We start from the raw sequence: 22,678 nt of genomic DNA, 5'->3' as shown, positions 1-22,678 counted from the left end.
TCTTCACGATGTTTTCCTTCACCGCCGAGCACGAGATGAATAATTAAGCACATGAAAATTCAGTGGTGTTTATCTGGGTTTGAACCCGCAATCATCGATTAAGATACTTGTGTTCTAACTACTAGGCCATGTCGGTTCTTTTTTATTATATCGTCAGATATTAATTCAAAATAGTGATGTATTGAAAACGACTTCGTTCCATCTGGGTGGCACACGACACCTCTTCAAGATCCGCTGAATACTTTCTCATCAATAAGGTCGCCCGATTTTTTTTTTTTTTTTATGATTTCGGTAGGTGGACGGTCCAATAGGTCCCCTAATGGTGAGTCGTCACTACCGCCCATAGACAATGGCGCTCTAAGAAATATTAACCATTCCTTACATCACCAATGCGCCACCAACTTCGGGAACTAAGATGTTATGTCCCTTGTGCCTGTAGTTACACTAACCCACTCACCCTTCAAACCGGAACACAACAATACTGAGTACTGCTGTTTGGCGGTGGAATATCTGATGAGTGGGTGGTACCTACCCAGACGGGCTCGCACAAAGCCCTGCCACCAAGTAAAAAAAGTATTTATTTCAATTAACAGACAAACATGGATTCGTTCTTCAGTCTCTTCGATCCGTCAGATGGAAACGCGAACAAACAGAATAACAAGAAAAGACATAAAAACGACCAAGAAAACGTAAGGAAGAACCCAGACGCACCCAAAGGTAAGAATATAAATTTCAATAGTTTTTTAAACTCTTGTTTTGATTTGCTTGGGATTTTTGAGCAAGTCATCATCAGATCTTAACGTATAAAATGATTGTTACGGTATATATCTCTTTCGGACAATAAAAGTCAATAAATATTTATTAGTGTATAACTTAATAAATATATATATATATATATATCCCAGTCGGGGTGATGTCTTCCGTCACAGCTAACACCGTCATATATAAAACAATTCACACAAAATATCCTCGTTAAACAATCCGTGCATCAGTGAAAACTGTATGAAAATATGTTAAAAAAGTTAAAAAAAAAATGTTCTATGATTAGAATAGATATATTATCTGTTACAGTATAACAATGCTGTTATTTCTGAATCGTCATGTTACTGAATTAAATGCAATTCAGTACTGTAACATGACGATTCAAAAGTGCTTTTGCAAGAATATTTTTATTGCATTTGATTGTCGCTAACTGGGTATGATTGTATTGAATTTATTTATGTCGAACAGGGAGACGGAGAGGTCGCCGTTCCCAGGGGAAGAATGAAACGCTACCAGAAGAATCGTCGTTTTTGTGCGAACCGGATCTCAGCACAGAGATATTAGTTAAGGACTACAGCTACATTGAGAACTACATCGAAGTGAATAGAAGGGATGAAGGTAGGTTTACTATAAATAGACTACCATTAAACAAAACTTCATAACACACAAACCTTAACCCCAATTTTACATAATAAACATAACATAATCAGCCTGTAAATTTCCCACTGCTGGGCTAAGGCCTCCTCTCCCTTTGAGGAGAAGGTTTGGAGCATATTCCACCACGCAGAATTTCGTTAAAATTAGACACATGCAGGTTTCCTCACGATGTTTTCCTTCACCGCCGAGCACGAGATGCATTATAAACACAAATTAAGCACATGAAAGTTCAGTGGTGCCTGCCTGGGTTTGAACCCGAAATCATCGGTTAAGATGCATGCGTTCTAACCACTGGGCCATCTCGGCTCCCCAATTTTACCCCCAAACAAACTTATAACTTCCTTTTCACACCCTTAAGGGATTATTTTCGTAATAAAAGCTAACCTATGTCCATCAACTACTGGCTCATACTATTCTCATACAAAATTTCATCAAAATCGATTCACCGATTTACACGTGAAAACAGACAGAGTTACTTTCGTATTTATAATATTAGTATGGATGTTACTGCCTTTTATTACTGACCGATTTGGGCTACCTGATGTATTCTCCCTGCCAGAGGACCAAAACTTGAAGAAATATTAATCGTTCCTCGTGTCACCAATCCGACGCTGGGAGCTAAGATGTTATGTCCCTTGGGCCTGTCGTTACACTGGCTGGTTGACACTTCAAATGACAACATATTTTTTTGTCTTTAGTAATTGTAATGTTTTAAGGATAAATGCATCGAAATAGTTGGCCGTAAGTCATTTTTGAAAATCCCACGAGGGAAATAAGAAAGTTGGCATTTCTTTGTTCATCTCCAATGTTGTATGTCTCTAATGTCTCCAAATTTCCAGATACAAAAGAAGACGAGAAGAAACCACGCAGAAGAAACTCAGGCCGAAAGAACAGACGCAAGAAGAACAAAATATCACCAGCGAAAGATGTTCTAAGCACTGCGTGGCAGAACGGTCCACCAGAAGCACCAGAAACGTTAAACAATCAGTCGTCAATACCGAAGATTTGCGACGAGAAAATTGGCAAAAACGTCAACGATTTGAAATCAGAAGACGATTTTAAGAAGAATAAGAGGAAACCGTTCAATGATGATGAGGATGCGACGAGAAGTGGGACGAAGTTCGCTGATCGCGTTTACAACGCTATCGACAAGCTCGAGAAAGTGAGGATCAAAGACGATATGTACCTAGCTGGTGACTTAAATTCTGAGGACCTGGAGAGTGACTTCTTCTACAGCTCTGATGACATGGAGGATTTCTGTGATGACACGTGAGTCTTGGTTTATTAATTTAAAAAAAATGCTATTCAATGTTCCAGTTTTTGGTAACAACTTGTCTAATTTGAGGGTGCTTTTTTATATATTTACTTCATAGGACATCCGATGCTGATGACTCTGGCGACGAGTGCTACGGGAGTCTACCTCCGGAGCCTCGTTTCGGCAACGTCGAATACAAATTACAACTAGTTTCGCCGTGCGAGAGACGCTTCCAGCATTTAGTGACACAGGTGAGTGATATTTGTGAGCGTTAAGGGAGAAAAATGAGAGCGGCGGCTTTGTATGAATTTCACTTCTCCGAAGTCTGGGAAGAAAGTAAAGTTATTACTATTAGGTAAGATGTAAAGCTAGTAATAGTTATTATAAATATTAGAGAAGCAAAGTGAAAACCATATTTTTTTAAGTTGAGGGTAAATTATCTGAACGTTTCCTCTCAAACCCTGGTCCCGTTATCTTCAAATGTGATTAAAATTAAATTAAAAAAAAGAAACGAAAATGGAAGGCATTTATCAATAGAGCATACGCATGAATTGTGAAAAGTCGGATAAATTCAGAACCCATGAGTCTTTGTGATTAGCATTTCTAAGCGCGCTCTGCCCCCAGCTGAAGTGGCGCCTGCGGTCGGGCGGCGGCGCGGCGGTGTATGTGGTGGGCGTGCGGGACTGCGGCGCGCTGCGGGGCCTGCGCGCTGGAGCCCTACGCGCCTCGCTGCGCGCGCTGCGGGACATGGCGCGTGCGCTCGGCGCCGTGCTCGTGTCCGCCAGGGCGCGCCGCGTGGCGCCCGCGCGCGCCGTCGCCGAGGTGTACATCCGCAAGGTGAGCGGCCCATTCACACAATGTAAATTTGCCGCTCTGTAACCGGGCGTTCGGAAAGACTTTGCGGTACAGTTGCCAAAAAAATGACAGCAGTTAAAAAAAATTTAAATGACAAAACTTTCGTTGTTTCCCAGTTAGCGGACACGCAACAGAGCGTCGAGCTGCGAGTTGCGGTGATGGGAGCGAACGAAGCTGGCAAGTCGACACTTATAGGCGTTTTAACTCAAGGTGCTTATAAATAATTGTCATGTTTAAATCAATAGAATCATTATGTATTTATTAGGCTGTATATCCGAAAGTCTTTGACACATATTCCATGTTAGAACATTAAGAGTACTTGTCAGAAAAGTCCGTTGAAAATTAACTCCTAAGCTTTAAATAAAGCCTCTTTGCTCAATCCTTCCTCTTCAGTTACAAAACATCCACAAAAAATAGCTTTATAAATGACGGAGTTCTGAGGTAACTGGCAAAAAAAAGAAATGAGAAACCTCTTTTTTTTAAGTCGGTTAAAAATGTGTAGTAGTGGAATCTTAATTTGACCCACTTCCCGGTCTTCGATCAGGATGAAATTTTACACACGCTCTGAGTTCTGATGACAATACCTGACTAGCTAAGAAACGTCATTACAAATCCAATATGGCGGCCTCCTCAAGATGGCGGACTGGCTGGTTGAAATCCACCCCCATGATATGGGTATTAAATGAAAGGGTACTTAAAGCTAAAACCGTGTTTTTTACTTTTTTAAACTATTATTTTTGGACAAAATGCTCCATTTGTAATTTTAAGTGCGAGCTAAAAGCGTGTTGTTTTACTTTTTTAAATCATATAAGCCGAGATGGCCCAGTGGTTAGAACGCGTGCATCTTAACCTATGATTGCGGGTTCAAACCCAGGCAGGCACCACTGAATTTTTATGTGCTTAATTTGTGTTATAATTCATCTCGTGCTCGGCGGTTAAGGAAAACATCGTGAGGAAACCTGCATGTGTTTAATTTCAACGAAATTCTGCCATATGTGTATTCCACCAACCCGCATTGGAGCAGCGTGGTGGAATATGCTCCAAACCTTCTCCTCAAAGGGAGAGGAGGCCTTAGCCCAGCAGTGGGAAACTTACAGGCTGTTTATGTTATGTGTATGTTAAATTATATTTGTTATTACAGGTGAACTTGATAACGGTAGAGGGAGCGCTCGTTTGAACATGTTCAGACATTTGCACGAAGTGAAAAGTGGGAGGACGTCTTCTCTCAGCCACGAGATACTCGGCTTCGATGCTCAGGTGAGTGAAAAAGTATTACGACGAACTTTTAACTGAGACGAAATAAAATATCATTTTGTAAGTAGCTTGAACAATAATACTTAGTATTATGGTGTTTCGGTTCTATCTTGTTTGAGGAACAATGTTTGTCTTACAATTTTTAAACAACTGTTCAAATATAACGACTATATGTTATTGTTTCCACTGACTAACCAAGGCCAAAATAGGGATAATTGATAAAGTGGACTTAATGAATTCAAAAACAATTGAATTAGATAAATACCTGCTTGGTTGTAGGGCTTTGTGCAAGCCCGTCTGAGTAGGTACCACCCACTCATCAGATATTCTACCTCCAAACAGCAGTACTCAGTATTGTTGTGTTCCGGTTTGAAGGGTGAGTGGGTTAACTTTGCGTTTATTCAAAATACTTTTTAGGAATTTCGAAACCTATAACAGATTTTGTTTTGATTTAATTTCATTGTAAACTACAAGTCTCTAATCTACATTCGGCGCCAAAATGATAAAAAGTCTTTTAAATGAAATTTTTAATATGACGACGCATGGTGCGCCATCTTGTTTATTCATACTGGTTGGAAAAGAGTGTCAATGGGAGTTGAACGGCGCTCTAGTGAAGCGTCGCGTCGATGGTAGCGCGGCAGCCATCTTGGATCGACAGTTACATTCAAGATTTCCCGCGCACCACGTTTGCGACGAATCGCTAATTTCCAACATTATCTTTATTCTTTTGTAATAGATTCAGTGATTTATGCGTGTTTTTGTAAATGATTTATTAAAGAATCGACATTGATGACTATTGTGAATATATCTGTGTAATTGATTTGTTTGATTAAAAACTCACTGAATTTGTGGATCGTTCATATAAAATCTTTTGAATATACGCCTACTTATCTTGAATAATCCTGATATTGCCAGTAAAATGTCTATAAATATGAAATAGTATATATTAGTTCAGTTAAAATTGGAGTTTGTGGATGACAATTTACTTTAATTTTGTTTACGGTTTTAATTTTTTTATAGCCGTAGTAAAGCTCTCTAGTCGACCAGTAACATTTACGCTCTCAAAAATTAATTACTTGTTAAATTGTAACAATTTGGTAAATCGCAATCCTTTGCAATTTTTCTGCATACCAACGGCCGGAGCTCTTGTAAATGAGACCATAACCGATTTTTTATGTGCAGCTATCGTCCCACAATCATTGGGACAAAAATCTGCTTACGCTGTTAATATATAAGATGAGGAACAATTGATATTTTTTGAATTACCAATGTCTATAGGCAGTATTGCCAGGGGCACTTTTGCCAGTCCGCCTACCTGTATGACATAAAAAAAAATTATCGTCATCCTGCTGTATCTCTCTGTCCGTCTGAACGCGATGAACTCAGAAACTACCGAACGGATTTTCATACGGTTTTCAGTAACGGACGGAGTGATTCATGAGAAAGTTTTTGTTGTATAATTCAGTATAGATTTGTGTTTATTGACTGAAGTTTGAAGATGATCGTTGAAGATGTCGGAAACATGCCGACGGGAGTATCTGAAGCCGCGTAAACGGATACGTTTATATGTATACGATACAGACGTTCTATGTTGACTTAAGCGAAGCCGGATTGTGTAGCTAGTATTAATAAAGTCAATTGAAATACTCAGGGTAATGTCGTCAACTACGGCTGCTCCGAGCTGATGACGGCGGAGCGCATCGGAGAACGGAGCGCCAAGCTGGTGTCGTTCCTGGACCTGGCGGGCCACAGCAAGTACCAGCGCACCACGCTGCACGGCCTCACGGGCTATTCCCCGCACTACGCCATGCTCGTTGTGAGTATATGTAGCCAAAAACTTTGGCACGATTATTTTTAATCTCATTGTCATCTTCATACAAAGTACTAGTACTTAGTTAATGTCTGCCTCTATTAATGATGTCCTTCGTGACATACCGACTGATTATTTATGATTACTGTTAATAGGTTTGCTAAATAATCCAACAGATGGCACTGTAGCCCTTTATACAACCATTATTTTTATTTAAGATTTTTTTTTTATTTAAGTTTTATAAATCAAATCAAAATATACTATATTCAAGTAGGCTCTTGCGAGCACTTGAAATGTTTTACATGATTTAATTAAATTTAAAGTTATCGACATTTCGGAATGTAAATTGTATCGAGAAGGTCCGGCAAGAATCTCGGTAGTTACTCTTTTATACCATCTTAATCACAGAGTGTGTCCATAAAGTATAATTAAATTTACATTTTGACGACCTCTGTGGTCGAGTAGTGTGTACAACGGTTTTCATGGGTACACCACTCCGAGGTCCGAGGCTCGATACCCAGCCGAGTCGATGTAGAAAAAGTTCATTAGTTCCCTATGTTGTCTTGGGTCTGGGTGTTTGTGGTACCGTCGTTACTTCTGATTTTACATAAGACAAGTGCTTTAGCTACTTACATTGGGATCAGAGTAATGTATGTGACGTTGTCCGATATTTATTTATTTATTTACATATATTCTGTCTAGAAATCAATTAATAAGATCACGATATTGATCTTTGATATAATCTTGTATTGATGTAATGTAATGTGCCTTATTTATGTTTTTTTGTTAACATTACATTAGCAGCCGCTAAATTTCCCACTGCTGGGCTAAGGCCTCCTCTCCCTTTGAGGAGAAGTTTTTTTGGAGCATATTCCACCACGCTACTCCAATGCGGGTTGGTGGAATACACATGTGGCAGAATTTCGTTGAAATTAGACACATGCAGGTTTCCTCACGATGTTTTCCTTCACCGCCGAGCACGAGATGAATTATAAACACAAATTAAGCACATGTAAATTCAGTGGTGCCTGCCTGGGTTTGAACCCGAAATCATCGGTTAAGATGCACGCGTTCTAACCACTGGTTAACATGTAACTTTGATTCCTAGATATCGGCAACTGCGGGTATTACTCGTATCACCGAAGAACACATCGGGCTGCTGCTCGCCTTAGACATGCCGTTCTTCGCGGTTATCAACAAGTGCGAACTCGTTAGCAACATCAATACTGTTGTTGCGAGGCTGGCGCAGTTGTTGGAACCCGCTAATAAGGTCAGTGGATTTTTTATAACGGATAAAATAAGTGGGCCGTCTGCCTAGCCTGTCTTTAAACTCGTTTAAAGTGAACAATAAATCGTTTGATGGTGAGAAGATATATATATATATTATATATTTATATCTATACTAATATATAAAGCGGAAGAGTTTGTTTGTTTGTTTGTTTAAACGCGCTAATCTCAGGAACTACTGGTCCGATTTGAAAAATTCTTTTTTTGTTGAATAGTCCAATTATAGAGGAAGGCTTTAGGCTATATAACATTTCGCTGCGACCAATAGGAGCGCAGCGACAGTGAGAAATGTTGCAAAAACGGGGAAAATTATTCACATTTATGGACTTTCGATGCGTGCGCAGCATAAACGTTTTAAGTTACTCAAAAAATGTGTATGAAAGATATATTCCTCTTTTAATAATAAAAAAAAGGCCGTGACACTATATGTCTATTTGTTAAGAGTGTGCTAGCAGGCGGGGCGCGGCGGCGGCTGAGGGGGAGGCGGGTCAGCCCCGCCGCCGCGCTCGCCCCTCTCACCCGCGGGTGTAGTTCTGCGAAGTAGCAATGCACATAACGACTTAAAAAAATTAACATTCTTAATAGTTAAATTATTTATCAAAATTCGGTTTTGTTATCAGCTTATTTGCTCATTATTTTTTATCGTTTAAAATCGGTTACATTTAAATCATAATCTGCTGTAGTTTTAACTTACGATATAAGATAAAATTTCAATGAACATTCCTTCGTACTTTGCAAGTAAACAATTCAAACGTTTCACGGTATAAATAAGGTATAAAAATTACATTACACACGTAAAAAAGTTCAAAATGGCGAGCGATACTTTCACCGATGCAGATTAATCATCACTGAGAAAATAAATTATGCAAATAAGCAAATAGGTGAATATCGTTTAAAATGACTACACAAATAAATTAGTAGTTCAATATTTCAAGTAATTTCTATTACGTTCAAGCATATTCAACACGGTTGTACTATAATCACCTTATGAAATAATAACACCAAAGGAGAAACAATCTAAACTTCTTATTGTTCGGTTTGTTTATCTTATTACGTTTAGGTTAATATTGTTTGTTTTCAACCGACTTCAAAAAGGAGGAGGTTATCAATTCGTCTGTATTTTTTTTTTATATGTCTGTTACCTCATAACTTTTCACTGGATTTTGATAATTTTTTTTTGTTTGAAAGGTAGTGCTTCCCGTGGGGCCCCATTTTAATTTTATCCTGTTACGATGATGGTATCCTTATGAAAACGATATAAGTCTTAAATGTGCATTATGTATGTGCGCGATAAATAGGTGAATAACTCAAAATTGTGCCAACCAATTTTAATGATTCTTTTTTTATTATAAAGGATATACTTCAAGGGTACTATGGTGAAAGTTTGGTAAGGTTCTGAGCATAGGATCCATGACAAAGTAACGGTACGGAAGGGAACGGAACAATTCTAAGGAGCACGTTAGCGATACTCGGCCGAATCTTTTAGAAACAAAAATTTTGACAAAAAAAAACCGACTTCAAAAGAGAAAAAAAATAATATGCTCTAAAAAGTAAAAAATAATTGCTTATTATTCTACAACTTAATAATCAAGTAACTTATTCTACTTACCAATATGTAGGTACGTTCTGTGTTTCCACGCAAGGAGATAAGTATGTACCTACCCACTTTAAATCTAACTTAACACAAACCTATGAATAACAAACAATGATCACAATATTTTTTAGATTTATACTATGTAAAATGAAATTAAAAATATTTAGACTATTTAAAAGTCAGCAAAGTTATTACGATAATATATTATAGTTAAAATTATTGTTATTTTTGGAGGCGGTGTCAGCCAAGGTAGGTTTGTAAATATATGATATACTCCAAATTTGTAAATCTCGTCTATCGATAAATACACTTCTTCTTGATGTTTTTTTAAACCCTATACGTACATAGTGGTCTTATATAATGACAGAAAATTGGAATCAAAATTGAGTGTTTAAGCAAACATGTCTACCGTCAGGTATTACAATTCATGAACTTTTCTCCTAATCCAAGACAAAGAAAAGTCATTCAGATTTACTATTACATTTCCTGTTGAACGTTTTGTTTGTTTTGGCAGAGTATGAATTTTGTTTGTGATTTATTTATTTACAATTGACTTTTTCTTTTGTCTTACATCCAGATGTCGATACACCTGCATCGAATTGTTAACAAAAAAAATATTCGCAATCGTACACTATTGTACAATATTTCTTTTATGTTTAAGAAAAGGGTTGTCATAATTGACCGTATAACAATAAGCAATAAAAACACAGATGTTGGTAATTTATTTAGACAAACTTTACCGGTAATTTTAAGAGGAACTAGAGCAGACATTGTAAGGTCTTGCCTTAAAAGTTCACCGTTATGGAAATTTGTCCATACCTTAAAACTATCTACGAATATGAGAGCACATTTGGGGGGAGGAAGTACAAATTTTCCTTCAAAGTTACTTTTAATAGGAGATGGAAAAGTACCTCATTCTGAAAATAAAATTGAAATTGATCGCGATTTAGGAGAAAAAGTGACTAACATAGAGGATTTAATATCAAAAGTTTACCCTAATATCGTCGAAATAGAAAATAAAGATTACCAATGGATGTGTCAAAGGGCAATATTGGCGGCGAGAAATAGTAGCGTTGACGAAATTAACGACCTAATTTTAACCAAACTTCCAGGCGATATAACTACCTACACATCTATTGATAATGTAATGGATCAAGAAGATGCTGTCCATTACCCACAAGAGTTTCTCAATTCTTTAAACCCGAGCGGCCTTCCACCACATTCCCTGAAGTTAAAAATAGGTGCTGCGATAATTTTACTCAGAAATCTTAAACCACCAAATTTATGTAACGGGACCCGCCTTCAAGTAAAATTCCTTCGCAATAACGTGATCGTTGCAACAGTTTTGACTGGTCCGGCAGTTGGTCAAACAGTGCTTATACCTCGCATCCCAATGATTCCAAATGATTTACCTTTTAATTTTAAAAGAATTCAATTTCCCATTAAGTTATCTTTTGCCGTAACCATTAATAAATCACAGGGCCAAACATTTAAACACGTAGGAATCGATTTACGTCAAGACTGCTTTTCACACGGCCAACTATATGTCGCGTTGTCAAGATCGGGTTGCGGGCAAAATCAGTATGTTCTTCTACCACAAGAAAATAAAACTAAAAATATAATCTACGCTAAAGTACTGTAAAACATATTATTAAATCTTATTGACGATTATAATAACAAAAACCAACGTGAGCAATCAAACGATAATCATGATAGTGTTTCCGACAACTACGCGAACGAAGTCGCGGGCACAGCTAGTATATAATATAAAGCGGAAGAGTTTGTTTGTTTGTTTAAACGCGCTAATCTCAGGAACTACTGGTCCGATTTGAAAAATTCTTTTTTTGTTGAATAGTCCAATTATAGAGGAAGGCTTTAGGCTATATAACATTACGCTGCGACCAATAGGAGCGCAGCGACAGTGAGAAATGTTGCAAAAACGGGGAAAATTATTCACATTTATGGACTTTCGATGCGTGCGCAGCATAAACGTTTTAAGTTACTCAAAAAATGTGTATGAAAGATATATTCCTCTTTTAATAATAAAAAAAAAGTCCGTGACACTATATGTCTATTTGTTAAGAGTGTGCTAGCAGGCGGGGCGCGGCGGCGGCTGAGGGGGAGGCGGGTCAGCCCCGCCGCCGCGCTCGCCCCTCTCACCCGCGGGTGTAGTTCTGCGAAGTAGCAATGCACATAACGACTTAAAAAAATTAACATTCTTAATAGTTAAATTATTTATCAAAATTAGGTTTTGTTATCAGCTTATTTGCTCATTATTTTTTATCGTTTAAAATCGGTTACATTTAAATCATAATCTGCTGTAGTTTTAACTTACGATATAAGATAAAATTTCAATGAACATTCCTTCGTACTTTGCAAGTAAACAATTCAAACGTTTCACGGTATAAATAAGGTATAAAAATTACATTACACACGTAAAAAAGTTCAAAATGGCGAGCGATACTTTCACCGATGCAGATTAATCATCACTGAGAAAATAATTTTTTTTTTATATGTCTGTTACCTCATAACTTTTCACTGGATTTTGATAATTTTTTTTTGTTTGAAAGGTAGTGCTTCCCCTGGGGCCCCATTTTAATTTTATCCTGTTACGATGATGGTATCCTTATGAAAACGATATAAGTCTTAAATGTGCATTATGTATGTGCGCGATAAATAGGTGAATAACTCAAAATTGTGCCAACCAATTTTAATGATTCTTTTTTTATTATAAAGGATATACTTCAAGGGTACTATGGTGAAAGTTTGGTAAGGTTCTGAGCATAGGATCCATGACAAAGTAACGGTACGGAAGGGAACGGAACAATTCTAAGGAGCACGTTAGCGATACTTGGCCGAATCTTTTAGAAACAAAAATTTTGACAAAAAAAAACCGACTTCAAAAGAGAAAAAAAATAATATGCTCTAAAAAGTAAAAAATAATTGCTTATTATTCTACAACTTAATAATCAAGTAACTTATTCTACTTACCAATATGTAGGTACGTTCTGTGTTTCCACGCAAGGAGATAAGTATGTACCTACCCACTTTAAATCTAACTTAACACAAACCTATGAATAACAAACAATGATCACAATATTTTTTAGATTTATACTATGTAAAATGAAATTAAAAATATTTAGACTATTTAAAAGTCAGCAAAGTTATTACGATAATATATTATAGTTAAAATTATTGTTATTTTTGGAGGCGGTGTCAGCCAAGGTAGGTTTGTAAATATATGATATACTCCAAATTTGTAAATCTCGTCTATCGATAAATACACTTCTTCTTGATGTTTTTTTAAACCCTATACGTACATAGTGGTCTTATATAATGACAGAAAATTGGAATCAAAATTGAGTGTTTAAGCAAACATGTCTACCGTCAGGTATTACAATTCATGAACTTTTCTCCTAATCCAAGACAAAGAAAAGTCATTCAGATTTACTATTACATTTCCTGTTGAACGTTTTGTTTGTTTTGGCAGAGTATGAATTTTGTTTGTGATTTATTTATTTACAATTGACTTTTTCTTTTGTCTTACATCCAGATGTCGATACACCTGCATCGAATTGTTAACAAAAAAAATATTCGCAATCGTACACTATTGTACAATATTTCTTTTATGTTTAAGAAAAGGGTTGTCATAATTGACCGTATAACAATAAGCAATAAAAACACAGATGTTGGTAATTTATTTAGACAAACTTTACCGGTAATTTTAAGAGGAACTAGAGCAGACATTGTAAGGTCTTGCCTTAAAAGTTCACCGTTATGGAAATTTGTCCATACCTTAAAACTATCTACGAATATGAGAGCACATTTGGGGGGAGGAAGTACAAATTTTCCTTCAAAGTTACTTTTAATAGGAGATGGAAAAGTACCTCATTCTGAAAATAAAATTGAAATTGATCGCGATTTAGGAGAAAAAGTGACTAACATAGAGGATTTAATATCAAAAGTTTACCCTAATATCGTCGAAATAGAAAATAAAGATTACCAATGGATGTGTCAAAGGGCAATATTGGCGGCGAGAAATAGTAGCGTTGACGAAATTAACGACCTAATTTTAACCAAACTTCCAGGCGATATAACTACCTACACATCTATTGATAATGTAATGGATCAAGAAGATGCTGTCCATTACCCACAAGAGTTTCTCAATTCTTTAAACCCGAGCGGCCTTCCACCACATTCCCTGAAGTTAAAAATAGGTGCTGCGATAATTTTACTCAGAAATCTTAAACCACCAAATTTATGTAACGGGACCCGCCTTCAAGTAAAATTCCTTCGCAATAACGTGATCGTTGCAACAGTTTTGACTGGTCCGGCAGTTGGTCAAACAGTGCTTATACCTCGCATCCCAATGATTCCAAATGATTTACCTTTTAATTTTAAAAGAATTCAATTTCCCATTAAGTTATCTTTTGCCGTAACCATTAATAAATCACAGGGCCAAACATTTAAACACGTAGGAATCGATTTACGTCAAGACTGCTTTTCACACGGCCAACTATATGTCGCGTTGTCAAGATCGGGTTGCGGGCAAAATCAGTATGTTCTTCTACCACAAGAAAATAAAACTAAAAATATAATCTACGCTAAAGTACTGTAAAACATATTATTAAATCTTATTGACGATTATAATAACAAAAACCAACGTGAGCAATCAAACGATAATCATGATAGTGTTTCCGACAACTACGCGAACGAAGTCGCGGGCACAGCTAGTATATAATATAAAGCGGAAGAGTTTGTTTGTTTGTTTAAACGCGCTAATCTCAGGAACTACTGGTCCGATTTGAAAAATTCTTTTTTTGTTGAATAGTCCAATTATAGAGGAAGGCTTTAGGCTATATAACATTACGCTGCGACCAATAGGAGCGCAGCGACAGTGAGAAATGTTGCAAAAACGGGGAAAATTATTCACATTTATGGACTTTCGATGCGTGCGCAGCATAAACGTTTTAAGTTACTCAAAAAATGTGTATGAAAGATATATTCCTCTTTTAATAATAAAAAAAAAGTCCGTGACACTATATGTCTATTTGTTAAGAGTGTGCTAGCAGGCGGGGCGCGGCGGCGGCTGAGGGGGAGGCGGGTCAGCCCCGCCGCCGCGCTCGCCCCTCTCACCCGCGGGTGTAGTTCTGCGAAGTAGCAATGCACATAACGACTTAAAAAAATTAACATTCTTAATAGTTAAATTATTTATCAAAATTAGGTTTTGTTATCAGCTTATTTGCTCATTATTTTTTATCGTTTAAAATCGGTTACATTTAAATCATAATCTGCTGTAGTTTTAACTTACGATATAAGATAAAATTTCAATGAACATTCCTTCGTACTTTGCAAGTAAACAATTCAAACGTTTCACGGTATAAATAAGGTATAAAAATTACATTACACACGTAAAAAAGTTCAAAATGGCGAGCGATACTTTCACCGATGCAGATTAATCATCACTGAGAAAATAATTTTTTTTTTATATGTCTGTTACCTCATAACTTTTCACTGGATTTTGATAATTTTTTTTTGTTTGAAAGGTAGTGCTTCCCCTGGGGCCCCATTTTAATTTTATCCTGTTACGATGATGGTATCCTTATGAAAACGATATAAGTCTTAAATGTGCATTATGTATGTGCGCGATAAATAGGTGAATAACTCAAAATTGTGCCAACCAATTTTAATGATTCTTTTTTTATTATAAAGGATATACTTCAAGGGTACTATGGTGAAAGTTTGGTAAGGTTCTGAGCATAGGATCCATGACAAAGTAACGGTACGGAAGGGAACGGAACAATTCTAAGGAGCACGTTAGCGATACTTGGCCGAATCTTTTAGAAACAAAAATTTTGACAAAAAAAAACCGACTTCAAAAGAGAAAAAAAATAATATGCTCTAAAAAGTAAAAAATAATTGCTTATTATTCTACAACTTAATAATCAAGTAACTTATTCTACTTACCAATATGTAGGTACGTTCTGTGTTTCCACGCAAGGAGATAAGTATGTACCTACCCACTTTAAATCTAACTTAACACAAACCTATGAATAACAAACAATGATCACAATATTTTTTAGATTTATACTATGTGAAATGAAATTAAAAATATTTAGACTATTTAAAAGTCAGCAAAGTTATTACGATAATATATTATAGTTAAAATTATTGTTATTTTTGGAGGCGGTGTCAGCCAAGGTAGGTTTGTAAATATATGATATACTCCAAATTTGTAAATGTGGTCTATCGATAAATACACTTCTTCTTGATGTTTTTTTAAACCCTATACGTACATAGTGGTCCTATATAATGACAGAAAATTGGAATCAAAATTGAGTGTTTAAGCAAACATGTCTACCGTCAGGTATTACAATTCATGAACTTTTCTCCTAATCCAAGACAAAGAAAAGTCATTCAGATTTACTATTACATTTCCTGATGAACGTTTTGTTTGTTTTGGCAGAGTATGAATTTTGTTTGTGATTTATTTATTTACAATTGACTTTTTCTTTTGTCTTACATCCAGATGTCGATACACCTGCATCGAATTGTTAACAAAAAAAATATTCGCAATCGTACACTATTGTACAATATTTCTTTTATGTTTAAGAAAAGGGTTGTCATAATTGACCGTATAACAATAAGCAATAAAAACACAGATGTTGGTAATTTATTTAGACAAACTTTACCGGTAATTTTAAGAGGAACTAGAGCAGACATTGTAAGGTCTTGCCTTAAAAGTTCACCGTTATGGAAATTTGTCCATACCTTAAAACTATCTACGAATATGAGAGCACATTTGGGGGGAGGAAGTACAAATTTTCCTTCAAAGTTACTTTTAATAGGAGATGGAAAAGTACCTCATTCTGAAAATAAAATTGAAATTGATCGCGATTTAGGAGAAAAAGTGACTAGCATAGAGGATTTAATATCAAAAGTTTACCCTAATATCGTCGAAATAGAAAATAAAGATTACCAATGGATGTGTCAAAGGGCAATATTGGCGGCGAGAAATAGTAGCGTTGACGAAATTAACGACCTAATTTTAACCAAACTTCCAGGCGATATAACTACCCACACATCTATTGATAATGTAATGGATCAAGAAGATGCTGTCCATTACCCGCAAGAGTTTCTCAATTCTTTAAACCCGAGCGGCCTTCCACCACATTCCCTGAAGTTAAAAATAGGTGCTGCGATAATTTTACTCAGAAATCTTAAACCAACAAATTTATGTAACGGGACCCGCCTTCAAGTAAAATTCCTTCGCAATAACGTGATCGTTGCAACAGTTTTGACTGGTCCGGCAGTTGGTCAAACAGTGCTTATACCTCGCATCCCAATGATTCCAAATGATGTACCTTTTAATTTTAAAAGAATTCAATTTCCCATTAAGTTATCTTTTGCCGTAACCATTAATAAATCACAGGGCCAAACATTTAAACACGTAGGAATCGATTTACGTCAAGACTGCTTTTCACACGGCCAACTATATGTCGCGTTGTCAAGATCGGGTTGCGGGCAAAATCAGTATGTTCTTCTACCACAAGAAAATAAAACTAAAAATATAATCTACGCTAAAGTACTGTAAAACATATTATTAAATCTTATTGACGATTATAATAACAAAAACCAACGTGAGCAATTAAACGATAATCATGATAGTGTTTCCGACAACTACGCGAACGAAGTCGCGGGCACAGCTAGTATATATATATATGTTACTGTAAAAGCTCGAACTAAGGTAAATCTTAAGATTTTCCAGTAAAACCTAAGATTATGATATGATGTCGTATATATATATATTAAATAAATATTATTATTCCAGAAACCTCTATTAATAACGGACGAAAACATGGCGAGGAACTGCGTCGCGCCGCAGAAGTCATTGTTAGATACCATAGACAGTGTAGACGAAGAGATCAAAAAGGAGGAGGAGTGAGTACCCAAACATGCCAGAGTTTATTTCGTACTAATAATTCCATGAACCGAGATGGCCCAGTGGTTAAAACGCGTGCATCTTAACCGATGATTGCGGGCTCGAACCCAGGCAGGCACCACTGAATTTTTATGTGCTCAATTTGTGTTATAATTCATCTCGGCGTTGAAGGAAAACATCGTGAGGAAACCTGCATGTGTCTAATTTCAACGAAATTCTGCCACATGTGTATTCCACCAACCCGCATTCGAGCAGCGTGGTGGAATATTCTCCAAACCTTCTCCTCAAAGGGAGAGGAGGCCTTAGTCCAGCAGTGTTTACAGGCTGTTAATGTAATGTATGAAATGTAATAATTCTATGTAGAATAAATAATAATGATAATGTTTTATTTGTTGATTTGTCGGTAAATAATGGCTGCGAATACTCTTTTTTTTTTGTTTAATCTTAAGTTCTGAACCATAAGATTCAAAGTTGTTTGAATAAGTCTACTTGAATAAAATATATTTTGTTTTTGTAAGGAACGATGATCTTGATGGGTGACAACTCTTGATGATTTCTTAGTCACGATGATATTTTGTCCTTTTACACAAATGTCGGCACCAGCGAAAGTGGTTTAATTAGCGTAAGAGTCGAGTTCTCAGCAACGCTGGCGCGCTGTCCGCAGGCGGGTGGCCGTGTTCCCGGTGAGCTGCGTGCGCGGCGCCGGCCTCAACGCGCTGCACGCGTGTCTGCTGGCGCTGCAGCCGCGCCGGGACCTGCTGCAGCGACCCGAGGACGTCAGTGTACCCCCCTCCCTCCCACACATGAACCAGCAAACTTGAGATTATTAGACAACAGCTCGGAGCTAAAAAGTCGTGCTGCCTCTCCCGTGCCAAGAGCACGCAAAAGCCTGTTCCTGATCTGTAGTATATCAGATCGAGTCCAAATGTGATGTCGTTGTGCAGACACCTGTGCACTTTAGCTTCAGCACAGTATTCCGGCCAGTTAAGAATGACCCCGTCGTGGGTCGACATTATCCTCTCTGGAACAATATTATACTAAATACGTTTAACGCGTAATTGTTGCAAACGAGCGATGTCACTTTGCAGGAGGCGTGCGAGTTTCAAATCGATGAAATATTCCACGTGGGGGACTCGACGGGCCCCGTCGTGGGAGGCCTGCTCGCGCGAGGGCGGCTGTTCGAGGGCGACGAACTCATCATAGGTTCGTTGCAGTCTACCGCGATGTTCACGCATGAAATGCCGGAGCCATTACACGTAGACCTCCCCCCCCAGGTCCGCTGGAGTCCGGCGAGTTCGCGGAGATCTCGGTGCGCACGATATACCGCAACCGCGTCCCGTGCGGCAGCGTGCGCGCGGGGCAGTCGGCGTCGCTCGGCCTGGGGCGCTTCCCGCCGGGCCTGCGGCAGGGCATGGTGCTGCTGGCGCGCCCGGGGGGCTACGCCGCGGGACACGAGCGACCCACCTTCGGGGGCTGTCCGCCCGGGACCTGCAGAGGACGACAGGTGGGTCTCGTATGCGGTTCTCTACTTAACACTTAATACGAAACAAATGAAAAACAGAATGGTTTCGGTGAGTTTCGTTCACAAGTTCCTCTCGGGTTCCTGTCAGATCTTTCCGAACGGATGATAGATTTATTTGACAATAAACTAGTGCAATCCTTTTATATTCAACAATGCAACTACGATCGTTTTTGAATAAAACATAAACATTTAATCGTAACAGATATCAGAACTGGTCCAATCGTCGCAAAATTCGGAGAAGAATCGCAAGAACGCCAGGAGGCAGAACAAGAACATCCTCCAGGACATAGCCAACGCTAAGAACAGCCTCACCAAGAGCTCGGACACGAAGTGCGCGAACGTGTTCGTGGCGGACGACGACAAGTACGGCGCGCAGGGGCGCTGCGTGTGCGACGACTTGGTGTTCCTCGAAGACCCGAACGACCCTAGGGGCTGTATATACTTCCAGGTGAGTCGAAATCCACCTGGATTGGTACCATATCTTTAGCAATATTTTTGATTCACTTTGGTAGACGCGCGTAACGTCTCAGAGTAAATTTCAATGGCAGGACTAGTAAAGATAAACAAACTTTAGATTTGCACAGTTCATAATGAAAAGTTCATGAGAAAGTTCATGTAAACAATTCGAATACCGGTAAAAGTTAGATCTATAATTCGCTGCAGCGATAAATTTTCACAGTGTCATCTAAACAAAATATTAAAACAGCGCTAGATCGCTTTTTAGAGAACAGTTTTCCCGCGACCGAAACGTCGTAAGCGCCGGGAATTTTGTGGCGCTTACGCGTTTCGTTCATCATGGCGTAACAATATGTCGTCCCTATAAATGTGACGGATAGTTAGATGAGATTTCTATTGTGGTATCAAAATATTATTAGTTAGGTATTTGATTACTTGAGCGATCAGTAGTTTTTAACTTAGTTGACTACTGAATTGATATTGAAGTCCAAGTTCATACTTTGTTTTGGATTTTCGAACTGTTAACGCGGCTCCGTACGCGTACGCCGAACGAACGGCAAAGCCACACTAATGTCAGGTGAACAGTCTGCAGTTAAGTTCAGTCGATCAGAGTGAGTGTTGGGAACGCCATCTAGTCCGTAGTACTCAGTTTGGAGGTATTTTTGGCTTACAGTAGAGTGAACTGCTAAATTTTTTTTTTTTTTTTTTGTTTTGTTTGGGTATTGCTGTTGGCCCTACTGGCCTTTACAGCGTCACCGAACGTTGGGGCGAGTGTTAAGACTCTGCCTTAAGATGAACCCTTTTGGGCTCGAGAGTGACGTTCGTCCTGAGGGTGTCTCCTATGAGATCGCACCTCGGCTCAGGACGTAGTCGGTGGGGAACTGCTAGAAATCGTGACGTAACGGATATATATACTCCATGCGATATTTCCCTCTCTTTCTCTCTGACTGTGTCTTTTATATACGGTTTTATTATATTATGCGTGTATTGTATCATGGATTCATTAAATATATAAAACTTCCTCTTGAATCACTCTATCTATTAAAAAAAAACCGCATCAAAATCCGTTGCGTAGTTTTACAGATCTAAGCATACATAGGGACAGACAGACAGCGGGAAGCGACTTTGTTTTATACTATGTAATGTATTGATAATGTCCGTCTGGTCCCGGATTAGAATAGGACCTCCCCAACTCTACCCGTGGGTGTCGTAAGAGGCGACTAATGGTATTTAAGGCCCACTGCATATCACCTGCACTTTGGGCTACCCGCACGGTGGCGGGTAAACCACCACGACAGCATTCCCAAGGAGGGTTGGTGTCAGGCAGGCGGCCGACTGCAAAATTTAAGCCAAAACCCTTAGAAGCATGGAGTCCGACAGAGAAGTATGGAAGAAGAAGACATGCTGCGCCGACCCCAAGTATAATTGGGATGAGGGCAGGAGGATGATGATGTATTGATAATGTTTAGCGAAAACAACTTCGTTTCAATCGGGTGTCCCCCAGCAGCCATTGTTATTTTTTTTTTTTTTGTTTTCACGTAACAGGCGTCCGTTCACGTGCTGAGACACTCGACGGCTATATATCCCGGGTTCCAGTGCTCCGTGCACGTCGGTAACGTGCAGCAGACGGCTATTATCGAGGTAAGCATTTACTTGTTATATTTCGAATGGCCATTTGTTTTTTTCGTTCAAAAAACGGGATAGTATTACATGTATGACGAATACTTGCGGATTCTTTTCTTAAAATTCACAAACGCGTTATTAATTTGCAGTTTTTAATATCGGAATTTAATTTGGCACAGATATATATTATAGTCTAGAGTAGCATATAGGGTAGGGTTTTTATATTAAAACTTGCAAATAACGAACGTTAATTCGGAGACGAAGCTGCAGGCGATAACTAGTTTTTAATATAACAAACAAGTAAAAAGGAGGCAATCGTTTTATTTCCGATATTGATTGTAAATAAATAAAAAAAAAAAATGTTAAGACTTGTTTATTCCTTGATCAAAATAACATTACTTTTCTAATACAATTCTAGAAATTGAAATAGTTAAATTTAATTAACTCTAATAAAAAAATCAACTCGAAATATATTTTTTTAAAACAAAACAAAAACCATACAAAAATTATTATAAGCGAAACGAATCACTATTATAAAGGACCTCCATTTGTCTCGACTAATCTATCAATTTCTAAATCTAAAAATCAAACTGTCACAAAAGAAGTGAGTCGTTAATACCGTCCCCTCCCCCCCCCCCCCCGCAGGGCATAATGTCGCCGCACAGCGTGCTGCGCGCGGGCGAGACGGCGTCCGTGCTGTTCCGCTTCGCGCGCTGCCCCGAGTACCTCGTGCGCGGCCGCCGCCTGCTGTTCACGGCCGGCCTCGGCACCAGGTGCGTCCTTGAATCATCTTTCAATTACGTCATGGAGAAAAACTAAATCAAAATATACTTTATTCGAGTAGGCTTTTACATGCACTTTTGAATCGTCATTTAACAAACTATTTAAAGTAAAGCTACCACCGGTTCGGAATGTTGATTCTACCGAGAAGAACCGGCAAGAAACTCAGTAGTTACTCTTTTTCAACATCTAAAAATACAGTCATGTTAGTTAAATACAATTATATATGTATGCAATATAACTTGCCTGGAAGTCATTAACTCCACGCTTTTTTATCATCTGTATAATCTTGTATCGAATAATATGCCTTCTTTACAAATGTATTTTTTACAAATGACTTAAATCTATGAAACGGCAAAGTTAAAAATATCTGCGGAATTTTATTATACATGCGGATACCTTGCCCCAAGAATGATTTATTGACTTTGCGACAAAACTCATTTAAGTGTCATAGAGGGTTCATAGTTCATCTGATGTAGGCATCTGGAATCAGCTCGTCTTCTCAAGAGTAGAGACTTTACGTCAGATGTCAGACATATTCACTATTACAGTAGAACACCGATTATCCGAACGCCGCTTAACCGAATCGCAAATTATCCGAATCGGTCCTAAGCGTAACAAAAAATTAAAACGAAGTATTTTTTATTTTGTTAAAGCCTGATTAGGTTGCAACTAGCTCTAAGTGAGATGTTCATCGTAGAACTGTATGTTAAACTTACATAATAACATAATCAGCCTGTAAATTTCCCACTGCTGGGCTAAGGCCTCCTCTCCCGTTGAGGAGAAGGTATTGAGCATATTCGACCACGCTGCTCCAATGCGGGTTGGTGGAATACACATGTGGCAGAATTTCGTTGAAATTAGACACATGCAGGTTTCCT

The 22,678-nt window shown here is 38.1% G+C and overlaps 1 protein-coding gene across 1 annotated transcript in view; it reads left to right on the top strand.

Moving 5' to 3' along the window:
- Positions 1–22,678, top strand: part of LOC113393634 (GTP-binding protein 2) — a 32,421-nt gene that overhangs the window by 4,545 nt on the left and 5,198 nt on the right. Inside the window, exons 2-17 of the mRNA XM_064220173.1 lie at positions 594–717; positions 1,231–1,380; positions 2,259–2,688; positions 2,793–2,925; positions 3,299–3,511; positions 3,646–3,739; positions 4,671–4,786; positions 6,435–6,599; positions 7,702–7,863; positions 17,306–17,415; positions 18,081–18,192; positions 18,505–18,619; positions 18,691–18,920; positions 19,141–19,386; positions 20,940–21,035; positions 21,663–21,790. Of these exons, the coding sequence (XP_064076243.1) occupies positions 600–717; positions 1,231–1,380; positions 2,259–2,688; positions 2,793–2,925; positions 3,299–3,511; positions 3,646–3,739; positions 4,671–4,786; positions 6,435–6,599; positions 7,702–7,863; positions 17,306–17,415; positions 18,081–18,192; positions 18,505–18,619; positions 18,691–18,920; positions 19,141–19,386; positions 20,940–21,035; positions 21,663–21,790 (2,618 nt within the window). The 5' untranslated portion in view covers positions 594–599. The remainder of the gene's footprint in view (positions 1–593; positions 718–1,230; positions 1,381–2,258; positions 2,689–2,792; positions 2,926–3,298; positions 3,512–3,645; positions 3,740–4,670; positions 4,787–6,434; positions 6,600–7,701; positions 7,864–17,305; positions 17,416–18,080; positions 18,193–18,504; positions 18,620–18,690; positions 18,921–19,140; positions 19,387–20,939; positions 21,036–21,662; positions 21,791–22,678) is intronic.

This window comes from Vanessa tameamea, chromosome 31 (genome assembly GCF_037043105.1).
Source record: "Vanessa tameamea isolate UH-Manoa-2023 chromosome 31, ilVanTame1 primary haplotype, whole genome shotgun sequence".
Classification (NCBI taxonomy): Eukaryota; Metazoa; Arthropoda; class Insecta; order Lepidoptera; family Nymphalidae; genus Vanessa; species Vanessa tameamea.
Note: the sequence above shows the minus strand (reverse complement) of the source record. Positions and strands in the feature narration are given on the sequence as shown.